Below are 12,871 nucleotides of genomic sequence, written 5' to 3' on the forward strand. Positions count from 1 at the left end.
TTTAATGAGTCAAGTACAAACTCAAAAGAATTGAAATTAGCTTGTTTACAATTATGCTTTATGGTGGTGTTTTCTAAATTATTTAAAAGAATAAGTAAAAGTTTTTAACTTAGGATTTGCACCAAACATGATAAATTTTATAATCTTAAAATATTAACACTTCCAGATCATTATTATTCAATGCTTGAAATTCAGCTTTAAAATCTTAAAATTTAATTTTTCAATATCACTAAAAATCACGCAGAAACTTAATCATTTAAATTATTAATTATAATTATAATAAACATGATAAAATGATCCAATAAATATAATAGATATATAAATAGTTTTAGTGCAAAAGAAAAACAATAAATAGATATATATATATGAAAATTAAATAGTTGAGTGTTTGGTAAAATTACTTAAATTTTACTTTCAATAGTTACTTAAAAATAATTTAATCTATCAAAATTACTAAAAAATGATATTAATTCAAGAGTTAATTAAAAATAAGGGTAGTGTTAATATTTTCAAATCTTATTACGACAATACAGTCTTGATTGTATTTAGTCAAATAATAGTTTTAAAAAGAAATTATTTAGTTTTCAAATAATAGTTTTAGTCAAATAGTAATTTGTATTTACAAATTATTTTGTCAAATAATACTATACGCAATTGTTTCTAAATTGTTGTTAGTCACAACCAAACTTTTAGATTTCTTCATGTCAACATTATTAAGCATTCTTTTTGGTGGCAGTGTGATCGGTAGTGAATACTGATGGAAACAGTGGCCACGAATATTAATAAATTTAAAAATATTAAAAAATATTTTACTCTTTTGAAAATAGTAAATTATTTTTTTTTAAATTTTTTTTTAAGTGATAAAATATTTTCTGTTGATTTATTTTCTTGAATGCTCCAAGCAACAAACAATTATGGACATGAGACACGAGACATTTCATTTTTATTGGTAATAAGAAAAACTTTGATTGATTAGTTTGGTGTATTGAGTTGTCTCATATACCAAGAGCCATATTACATGCATACGGGACACGAGATACATGAACGTATAATACAATAATTTTTTTAAAAGGTAGGATATTCACACGTTTAGTACACAATACATTAAATAAGTAATATATTATTAATATTTCAAATAAATAAATAATAATTTATAATAAATCATAAACATAAAAAAAAAAAAAAACACTAAAATTTCTTATTTCAATGACACAAAAACAAATTAAAAAAAATACTTCATATTTATTGGTAATAAAGAAAATCTAGGTAGATTAGCTTGGTGTATGGAGCAGTCTTATATATCAGGAGCTAGGTCGCACGAACACATGACACGAGATACGCGACCGTACGTGATACGTTAAGTTTTAAGAAAGTAGGACATTAACACGCTTAGGATACACTACACTAAATAAGTAATATATCAATATTTAAAATAAATAAACAATCATTATAATAACTTGTAAACATGAAATAAGAAAAATGTTAATTTCTTATTTCAATGATAAAAAACAAATTAAAAAATTATTTTTTATTGGTAATAAAAAAAATATTGGTTGATTAGCTTGATGCATTGGGTAGTCTCATATACCAGGAGCTAGGTTACACGGACATGGGACACGAGATAAAGGGACATACCAATACGATAATTTTTAAAAAAGATAGGATATCCACACGCTTAGAACACAATACACTAAATAAGTAATACATTAATATTTCAAATAAATAAACAATCATTTATAATAAATCACAAACATAGAATAAAAAAAACACTGAGTTAATTAGTGATACAAAAATAAATTAAAAAACACTCATTTTTATTGCTAATAAAAAATTCTTAGTTAATTAGTTTAGTGTATTGAGTAGTCTCATATACAATGAGTCATATTGCACGAAAAAGAGACACGAGATACAGGAACGTACGAATACAATAATTTTTTAAAAAGGCAGGACATCCACATGCTTAAAACACAATACGCTAAATAAGTAATACATTAATAGTTTAAATAAATAAACAATCATTTATAATAAATCATAAACATAAAATAAAAAATACTAAATTTCTTATTTCAATAACACAAAAATAAATTAAAAAACACTTCATTTTTATTGGTAATAAAAAAATATAGGTTGATTAGCTTGGTATATGATGTAGTCTCATATACCAAGAAGTAAATTATATGAACACGAAACATGAGATATAGGAACGCACGTGATACGACTATTTTTAAAAAAATAGGACAATTACACGCTTAGGACACACTATAGTAAATAAGTAATATATAAATATTTTAAATTAATAAACAATCATTTACAATTACAAACATAAAATAAAAAGAGTTAATTTCTTATTTCAATGACACAAAAACAAATTAAAAAAAAAACTTCATATTTTATTGGTAATAAAAAAAATCTGGGTTAATTAGCTTGGTGTATTAAGTAGTCTAATATACCAGGAGTTAGGTTACACGGACACGGGACATAAGGCACAGGAATGTACGAATACAATAAGTTTTTTAAAAAAGTAGAATATCCACACGTTTAGAACGCAATACACTAAATAAGTAATATATTAATATTTCAAATAAATAAATAATAATTTATAATAAATCATAAACATAAAATAAAAAAAAAAACTAAATTTTTTTATTTCAGTGACACCAAAATAAATTTTAAAAAAAACACTTCATTTTTATTGGTAATAAGAAAAAACCTTTGTTGATTAGCTTGGTGTATTGAGTAGTCTCATATGCCAGGAGCCATGTTGCACGGACATGGAACACATGATATAGGAACGTACGAATACGACAATTTTTTAAAAAGGTAGGACATCCACATGCTTAGGACACGATACATTAAATAAGTAATATATTAATATTTTAAATAAATAAACAATCATTTATAATAAATCATAAACATAAAATAAAAAAACACTAAATTTCTTCTTTCAATGACACAAAAATAAATTTAAAAAACACTTCATTTTTATTGATAATAAAAAAAAAAATTGGTTGATTAGCTTGGTGTACGAAGTAGTTTCATATATCAGGAGCTAAGTTGCACGAATACAAGACACAATATACGGAAACGGACGTAGTATGATAATTTTTAGAAAATTAGAACAATCACATACTTAGGACACACTACACTAAATAAATAACATATTAATATTTCAAATAAATAAACAATCATTTATAATATATTATAAACAAAAATAAAAAAAAAAAAGTTAATTTCTTATTTCAATGACGCAAAAACAAATTAAAAAAACATTTCATTTTTTGTTGTAATAAAAAAAATCTTGGTTAATCAACTTGATGTATTGAGTAGTCTTATATAACAGGAGCTAAGTTGTCCGGACACGGGACATGAGATACAAGAACGTGCAAGATACGATAATTTTTAAAAAGGTAGGACATCCATACCTTTAGGTCATAGTATATTAAATAAGTAATATATTGATATTTTAAATAAATAAATAATCATTTATAATGAATTATAAACATAAAATAAAAAATAAACTTAATTTTTTATTTGAATAACACAAAAATAAATTAAAAAAACACATCATTTTTGTTGGTAATAGAAAAAAAAATCTTGGTTAGCTTGGTGTATATAATAGTCTCATATACCAGAAGTTAGGTTGCATGAACACAGGACACGATATATGAGAACGTACAAATACGGTAATTTTTAAAAGTAGAACATACACATGTTTAGAATACACTACACTAAATAAATAATATATTAATATTTCAGATAAATAAACAATCATTTATAAGATAAGACAGGAGGAGTCCAGCCAGCGGTCTCTTCATTCTTTCAAGTGTTCGAGTACGAAATAGAACATGCCAAACTGTACAATTTATAAAGAAAACGACTTATCATTCTGCACATATGAATTATAATCACCCAGCATATCTGAATGTCGAAAGTATATCACTCCAATTTCAGATGTACTCACCTTTGAAAGAACAGGCCTCTTGACGCCACGAAACTTACCTGCTACAGCAGGTCTGCTGTGAGCACATGCAGAGAAAAGCAAGTAATTGTTAAAACTATTTGTTATCAGCTACTGTTCGACTGTTCTTTCTATGTACAAATTACGCCCACAAGATCAGTGCTATATATTATTTTTGTGCCAATGACTCGTATATGTATGGATTTGGAGTACCGAGTCAAAACACAACGGTCTATACAAATATATATATATACACACACACACACACACATAGGATTGTTTATGGATCTACGTTTAATTTGGTATCCGTGAAAATATAATTTGGTTGGTGACAATACAGTAGAATAGCATGCACACACTTGATATTGGTAGTACAGTACAGAAATGAGAAAGGAAGTTTCAGTGACTGTCGATTGTAGGTTAAAGCTTGGCTGGCTCAAGGACACGGTATCCACCAAAGAAAATATAAATTTCGGTACAGCTCATCTCCAAGATCTGATACTGAAGATGCCCTGACTTGGCAGTGGCGTCATGATCTTTTGTGCTTCCTCCTTGTTTCTTTCTTTCATAATCATCATACTCATAACACTACGTAAATGTTCGATAATCTACATTAAAAATAATAATAAGAAACTAATAATTAATATGTTCTGTGTAGTCATATTTTCTGTGCCCTCCTTCAAAAATCGGCTTTTAGTTGCTTATCTAATAAATCAAATGGTGGGTTTAAGTCTGAATTGTAAGCTATTAATAAATCAAAAGATGTACTGGACTGCACATTTGTACTCCTTGTTAGCTCCATTAATGAACAAATAATTTCACATGACCATCACAGCTTCTGTAACCACGTGTGCTTTTCCGTTTTATAATTTCATTAGGGTATCTATCCCATGATTAGATGTACAATTACAAACTTACTTTCATAGTAATTGAAAATAAATATGGGTTGTAAGTAAATCGATCAAAGTGAAAAATAACAGAAGCTCATACAAGGTAATTTAATTATATCATATGAACACAAAAGTAATAGTTATGAAAGTGATTGTTTCAATGGTTGTTGAAAGCGATTCAATAACAAGAATAGAAAATGTACAAAATAATTATAACATCTTAGAAACATAATAATTGGTTACAACTTTGTTCCTATGATCAATTTTTGTTTGAGGCTAGGGTTTGAAAAATTAAATTGAGATTAAAAATATCAGAATTCCCCTTTTAAATGTTATTCTTGGGGGACCATTGAAGTCATTCTCGTGAAGAAGCCATACCCATCTGAAGGGGCAATGATAAAATCCTAATATTATTATCGTTGTTTTGTAAGACTGATGTTGATTTTTCATCAGAGCACTTTTGTTTTGTGGCAGTGGTTCACACAGTGCTATGTCCTTCTCCTTGAGATAAAAAAGCAAACAGAGACAGTCCTCTTTGTTTTAATTTCATTGTTCTTGCTTCCCCAACAATTTGTACTTATAGCAACTATATTAGTACAAATTTTCCCATTTCCTGGAAATTAGACTTCATGTTTCTTGGCACAGAATCTTGAAAGGAATTCTGTTCAAATTATTATTGTTATTGTTACTTTGACGTTTAATTGCAGTTACAAATATTAATATTATTCTGAGCAAAACGAAAGTAGGACATTTAGTTGGATGTGTCGGGCACGAAGCATCCCCACCATGTGCAATTTGCTATGGCTGTTTCATGGTTGGTTGGACAATCCTTGTAGCGTACCTGACTTGATCACCATTGCTACCCTCGTCTTAATTTTTCAATCTTGGCTTTGTTCCGAAGATTTCCTTGTACAGAAAAATTTAACTAACGAAATATAAATAACCCATCTAAATTTTGCATGGAAGCTGCAACAATATTTGTAGCTACTAGGTAGCCAGCCAGGCCATGAGTGAGAGATTAACGATTCTATAAGTAGTTATCATTATCAAAGTCTTTATTCAAAGACAACTTATAAGGGCCTGTTTGGTTGATGCCATGTATTCAGTTAACAGTTAGATGTGATAAAATGTCTAACAATCGAAAAACCAAATGTTGTTAGTCACTTTTTAATGTTTTGATTATAGGATAATCCTAAACCATTCCATCCAACCAACACTATATATTAGAACTCTTTTTATTTTTTTATTTTAATTAGTTTTAACTTTCAAGTTACCTGCTCCACGTCACTGTCCGATTACTGACAATATTTATGTGATATGAATGTATAAATTTTACCTAAATATTTAAAATTTTTTTTAAAAAATTAAATTGGGTATAATCGGTAACACGTTTTGCTCTGTTCTTGTACAGATTATTAACGTGGCGGGACCGAGGGCGCGAAACCCTCCCCGAACCACCCCGCCACTTTTGCGATGGTCCATAGTGAGGGATTCCTGAATGTCAAAGTTGATTGGCTCCTCTCCTGTCTGACTAGTCTATTTCATCACTTCTGAAACTTCCATTGCCAATCCAATGGTTTCACCATACTATTTCAATCAACGGTTTTGGTTGCATCAAATAAATGGCCTTTAAATAACTGAAAGTGAAACCATAAAACGTGACGTCGTTCTTCTAATGTTGGACTCACCACAAACATTGGTGTCCAACAGACCATACATATGGTTTATGTATCCGTATGCAAAATAAAACATACAACGAATGGAATCCAACTGTACCTAACTCCATACCTAAAAGTTGACTTAAGAGAAAAAAAAAGATTATTTAAGTCTTATAATCTAAATTTGAATCGAAAATTTAATTTCATCGCTAAAAGAAAATGAGAATTTTCTAATTTTTATACTCGAAATATCAATTTTGATAGAAAAATATAGTATAACATAAAAAGTATTTATAAATTTATAATTCTAGGAATTTATATTAAAATATATAAAACATGTTTAATATGCAAAAAAAAATTAAAAAACCACAAAAATGCCTTTGTTGATACTGCGATCCCTACCAGTTATGCATGTGCTGTTTTCTTAGAACACAAAAACCAGACTTTTTAACTCGTTACGCGCTTTCCATCAACGTACAAATCAAATTAACTACTCCTATCAATATTTTACGACAACACCAAACTTGCAAGGGCTCTTAGATTAATAATGGCCATTCGATCAAAAGTGTGTGATCAACAAACGTCTAACTAGAGAATGGAACTGAGTTTGGTTTGTATGGTCCATACTACACGTACACCAGTCTCTTACAGCCTTTTTCTTGATCCAAAAATATTTTAAAGTGGATGGAGATTTTAGGGTTTGTCTTTCTAGACGAAGGGAAATAGATACTCCTCCATCTTCCACTTTCTTTTCTTTTTCTCTGATTATCAATACAATATACAATCTTTAGAAAGAAACAGAAATGGCAGGCACAATAGGGAGAAATCTCCATCTCTGCTTTACCAAGATCAAACGGCCTTTAGACTCCCAATCTCCCTCTACTCCTCTATCTTCCCACGATCATAGCGATCCACTTATCATAAAAAGCTATAACTCTCTTTATGATGACACCTTAGACTCCTCCGCTTTCAAATCCCCGTCTTCCTCCTCCTTCTCCTCTGCTTCCGCTGCCGCCGTTTCCTCCTCTGAACCTGATTTCGCTACCGTATATGCCTCCCAACGGTTTTTCTTCTCTTCCCCAGGCAGCTCCAACTCCATAATCGAATCTACACCATCCATTGCTACTCCTACAGAATCATCTGACTCGCTAGTTAGTAGTGCGGCGGATGCGCCGCTTTCAGACAGTAGTAATACGATGAACCAATCGAACTGTTCCTCGTCTTTAGAGTCTTGGAACTCATCGACAGTTAAAGATAGTGTAGCGGTCCCCACATACTCGCCGGACCCGTACTTGGACTTTAGGCGATCCATGCAGGAGATGGTGGAGGCGCGGCGATTGGAGGACGTGAAAGCCAATTGGGACTACTTGCATGAGCTTCTCTTGTGTTATCTTGCGCTAAATCCTAAGAATACACATAAATTTATTGTTCGAGCTTTTGCTGACCTTCTTGTCAGTCTGTTGGCCTCGCCGCCTCAGTTACCGGCAGAGGAGAATGATTCGGACGCCGGTGGTTGCGAAATTTCGCGGCAATGCACGTAACATGTAATGTGGGTGTGTCGGACAATGATTGGGTAATGTTTTTGCATTTGATTTGGCAAAATATTTAAAAAGATGGCCCTTCTCTTTTTGTCTTTTATGGTATTGCCTTATCTCTTACATTATTTTGCTTTTCATCTTCTGGATTTATGTTAGTTTCTTTTTCTTTTTAATTTTTCAGTATCAATTTTTTATTGAATATTTTATCCTTATGGAAATTAAGGCAATAAATTTTTCGAAAAAACAAAAAAATCTTTGTTAAAATTAGGAAGTACATTCTTTACTCTATAGACAAAATTTAGAAATAAATGAATTTTAAGTTTTTCATACTTGATTATTTATATTTTTCTTTTTTTTTTCTATAAATATCTCGATGATATAGATCTCATTTAAGGATTGGTGGCTACCTATCCCTTTCAATAAATTCATATAAATTATATGGTATGGTTTTCTTTTATTAACTTTCTATTTTCTAATTTCATTTTTATCATTTAATTTGTTTTATTTCAATGAGAGACACAATATGCTGATTTATTACCAATTTTTATCCGATGATTAAATATTTTATATTGAATTAGAAAAATTTTGTTTTATCTTATTAGAAGTCAAAATAATTCAATTGAAGTCGAGTGACAAATTCAACATAGCTACGGTAACAAAATTTTATTTTTCATAACGTAAACAATTCATCTGCGCCCATTGTTTTGTAAAAGATAGAATTAAGGATCCTCAAACTCCGTGAAGTCTTTGTGTATTTCAAAAATCAAAACATAGAAATTGCTCAGTAATCAATTGTTAGCAGAAGAAGACAATTAGGAATTAATGATAATGTTGAAGGCAAAGTCATTGTCTTGTAGAGGAGCAATAACCTGAGGTCAAAGAAAGTCTGTATGTGTAATAAAAACAAAAACTTACTGTTTTATCATTTCTTTGATTGGGAAAGAATCTGTGGATGAAGACAACTAATAGATAAACAAGTGGCCAAATTTGAACCAATATAATAATAAGTACTGCTTAACACAGACAACACCAGAGGAATCTTGGATTTGTCTTTTGTTTTAAATATTTATATTTGGGGACAAAGAGGATAAGCCAGAAAAGATTCAATGGATGTGTAAAGATGCCAAGAGATGATAACCTTAAATTTGTTAATTTCTGCATAGATCTTATTAATTTTATAGTTACACAACTTGATGCCAAACAATATATACGTGTGATTAGCATATATATAATACTATCATAGCAGTTGCTTAGAAGGGAAAAAAAAAAAATGTGCATGTGAGTTTGTCTCCGATGGTCTTGCTTAGCACCTGCTCATCGCAAGATGATTCAGTTTGTGGGGTCTTACAGCCGGACCTTAGAGCCCATATATAGTCAACAAGTCAGCGATAGACGATGCTTTTTTGAATGATACATGAATAGTCTCCAAGGTGTAAGTTCAAAGTAAAACAACTTATATTTATGGAAGACTTATTGCATCTAATTAATAAGCAATTTGATCGGACAAATTGTTCATCATCCTCCTGTTAAGGTTATCGACATCCTTGGATGGGATGTACATGAAGTAGTCTGAACGCGTTTGATGCGTTGGCTGTCTAAATTGGGGGTTTTTCTTCTTTGCATCGAGAAAAAAAAAAAAAAAAGTAATTGAAGGCAAAGAAAACACAAATAAAAGAAAAGAAAGCAGTTTGCCTGCAATCCAGCTGTAGACATGGGTGATTTTATGTGACTAGGCCCCAAGAATGGAAGTCCAGCACCAACAGAATGGTGATTGGAAACTTTTTTTTTTTTTTTTTTAATTGGTTATTTAATGGTTACTAAGTTGACGTTCATGTTGCATCTTGGTCTGGGCCTCACCCAATATATAAAGATTGGACAAATGGATCGTTTACTGCATGTGGATTCCCAAATTTTGAGCTTAATAAAAATTTAAGATTATTATAATTTAAAAGTCCAGGAAACAAACACCAGCAATATTAGTGGCTATAAACCTACCATTTCCTTCCCTTTGTTGCCAAACATTCGTGCTATTATAATTGTAATTAATTTAATTGAAATAATTTAGATCAATGAAAGTATTAAACCTACGTAGTCTTATACTTCAATGGTTTAATGTAATTCATTTTATTTTTGTATATCCAAATTCTAGTTTCATGTGGATAAATATGTCCTAGATTTCTTATTTTTTTGGTAAGAAAATTAATTTTAATATTTGATATTTACTTAAAATTTTACAAAAAAAAAAAAAAAAAAAAAAAAACATGATAGAACAATCAATCTCAGATACGAAAGGAAAAACATTGCAAAGCGAACACAAACTTCTTTTAATTTCTTTAAGCCTCAACAATAGCGCAGGAACAACCAAGTGAGTTTTCACTCATGAGCGAGTTACTTTTACGTTTTTTTTTAATTTACTCCCACGAGTAAAAGCGAAAACTTACCAAGATTAAATGATGAACTCAAATAAAAAATCATTCACTCAGACATGGAATTAAATAGGGCCGTTACAAATCCTAAATATTTTTGTAGGATTTCATTCTCAGATTTTTAAGTCAAAATACACCGAATGGAATGATATATATTAAAATGTCTCATCACTCAAAAACTATGCCTTTGCACAACTGCAAACTGCAAAATGAAATTGGTTCTCTATCATATAGAGAGCAGCTGCATTCAGGATCAAGGATACAAACCAGCACTCCCCATATGCATTTCTTTTCATCAAATTATCATTCAAGAGGCCACAATAATACTTTTCTAAGAGAATCTTGAATCCAAATGAGTAAACAAAACAAGTAATATCCGCATTACAAAAAGAAAATTCTAAACATGCTAAGTTCTTTTAAAGAAAAGAAAAGACGGCGAACACTCAAAAGATCCAGAATATGAGAACACAAAAAAAGTAGAACCAGATCATCGCTTTTTGGAGACACCAACAGTCTTCCCCCTGCGTCCAGTCGTCTTGGTGTGCTGTCCGCGTACTCGAAGACCCCAGTAGTGACGAAGACCACGGTGGTTTCTGCCAAAGAAGATCAACCACTGTTAAAAATGCTAATCAAGCATACAGAAAGAATGATATTTATTACAATAGGAAAGGAATCAATGAAGCAAACCTGATCTTCTTCAACCTCTCAAGATCATCTCTGAGTTTCATGTCCAATGCATTGGATACAACCTGAGAGTACTTCCCATCCTTGTAATCCTTCTGCCTGTTAAGGAACCAGTCTGGAATCTTGAATTGGCGAGGATTAGCAACAATCACCATAAGTTTATCTAGCTCTTCAGCTGATAGTTCACCAGCTCTACAATCAAATCAAATATCAAAACATAACAGATTAGAGAAAACAGAACTCAAGCACTAAATCTAATTTAAATATGTGAAAATACAATACACTTGCTAGAAAAACAAAGGAAAAGAAAGCTCATTAAAAAAAAATAAAATCCCCTCTTCAATTCATGGAGAGACATATATATAAAAAAACAAATCCAGAGCAAAGACGCAGATCACCAAAAACACAACTTATTACAATGATAAAGGTCTCTAAAGCAGGTGATTGCAAGCAGCCCATTTTACCCAAAAATTAAACGCTGTGTAATGTTCAAAGGACAAATAAAATCGAGACTATTGGATAGTTGATCCCTAAATCATAGCACCTCGACTACATTAATCATACTGTTATTGTAGATAGTCTTATTCTCAAACTAGTTTCTTCTATCGTGAAATTATGCTCAGCAGATTAACACGAAATATATCCTAAACAATAAATCAAAACAAACGGAAATCGAATTAATTTTTCTACAACTATATTTTCTTGCTACTTAGCATTAAAAATAGAAGAATGAATATAGAACACTACAGTATATTTGATAAAAATATATAGATGAGAGGAAATGCCAACGATTAAAAAAGAGAGAGAAGGACCTCTTGTTCATGTCGACATCGGCTTTCTTGCAGACGATGTTGGCAAAACGGCGACCGATACCTTTGATGGAGGTCAGTGCAAACATAATCTTCTGTTTCCCATCGACGTTCGTGTTCAAGACACGAAGAATATGTTGAAACTCTTCATTGGCAACCAGCGACTGTAAAAATTTCACAATCGTTAAAATGAAATGCCAAATCTACAGAGAGAGAGAGAGAGAGAGAGAGAGAGAGAGGGGTTTAGTAACTCACCATGGCTAGGGTTTCAGATGCGGAGAGAAGTTCTCTTCTCTATGCGGCGGCAAAGTTCAGAGCGAGTGAAAGGAAGTGCTAAAACCCTAGATGCGGAGCGCAGAAGTGTATGAGCTCTTTATATAGCTTGTCACAAAATGATATTGCCACGACCAATTTTTTTTTTTTTTTTCCACTACCATTATAAACTATTCTTTTTATTCTTTTAGATTTTTTCCTTGGGAAAAAATTTTATTTATGTCCAAATTTGTTTAGGGCATGTTCTCAAAAAAATTACTAAATTTATCAAGTATTATAAAGAGAAATTTTGCATTTTAAAAATAATTTTTTTTATCAAATCAAAATTCATCTATATGTTTTAAAACATATATAATTAAGTTTTAATTGATTTAATGAAAGCAAAGGCCTTCGATTCACCAAGGAGCTGATATGATAATTTTGTTTCTTCACCGAGTTAACCGAAAAACAGAAATTGGACTTAAATGACACTTGATATTAACTCTCGAAAATAAAAGTGACAATATCCACCTTTAGTTATTGATTTAATATATAAATTCACTCTTTTATTTTATTAATTTAATATATAAATTACCATATACTTTTCATTTAAAAATTTTATGATACTCTTAATTTTTATTTTAGTCCATATACTT

At 30.6% G+C, this 12,871-nt stretch overlaps 2 protein-coding genes across 2 annotated transcripts; one reads left to right on the plus strand and one right to left on the minus strand.

The window, feature by feature from the left end:
* Positions 1-7,179: 7,179 nt before the first annotated feature.
* On the plus strand, positions 7,180-8,169 carry LOC105649977 (transcription repressor OFP16). Its single transcript, XM_012236827.4, has one exon. The coding sequence runs from the start codon at positions 7,310-7,312 to the stop codon at positions 8,045-8,047; it is 738 nt and encodes a 245-aa protein (XP_012092217.1). The 5' UTR covers positions 7,180-7,309; the 3' UTR covers positions 8,048-8,169.
* A 2,559-nt stretch (positions 8,170-10,728) lies between these two features.
* LOC105649978 (small ribosomal subunit protein uS13z/uS13y/uS13x) lies at positions 10,729-12,360 on the minus strand. The gene is made up of 4 exons (XM_012236828.4): positions 12,219-12,360; positions 11,967-12,127; positions 11,158-11,346; positions 10,729-11,063 (listed from the first exon to the last, which is right to left on the minus strand). The coding sequence occupies exons 1-4, from the start codon at positions 12,219-12,221 to the stop codon at positions 10,958-10,960; spliced, it is 459 nt and encodes a 152-aa protein (XP_012092218.1). The 5' UTR covers positions 12,222-12,360; the 3' UTR covers positions 10,729-10,957.
* Positions 12,361-12,871: the final 511 nt, after the last annotated feature.

This window comes from Jatropha curcas, chromosome 5 (assembly GCF_041381405.1).
Source record: "Jatropha curcas cultivar XTBG-Jc1 chromosome 5, XTBG_Jcur_1.0, whole genome shotgun sequence".
NCBI classification, from domain to species: Eukaryota; Viridiplantae; Streptophyta; class Magnoliopsida; order Malpighiales; family Euphorbiaceae; genus Jatropha; species Jatropha curcas.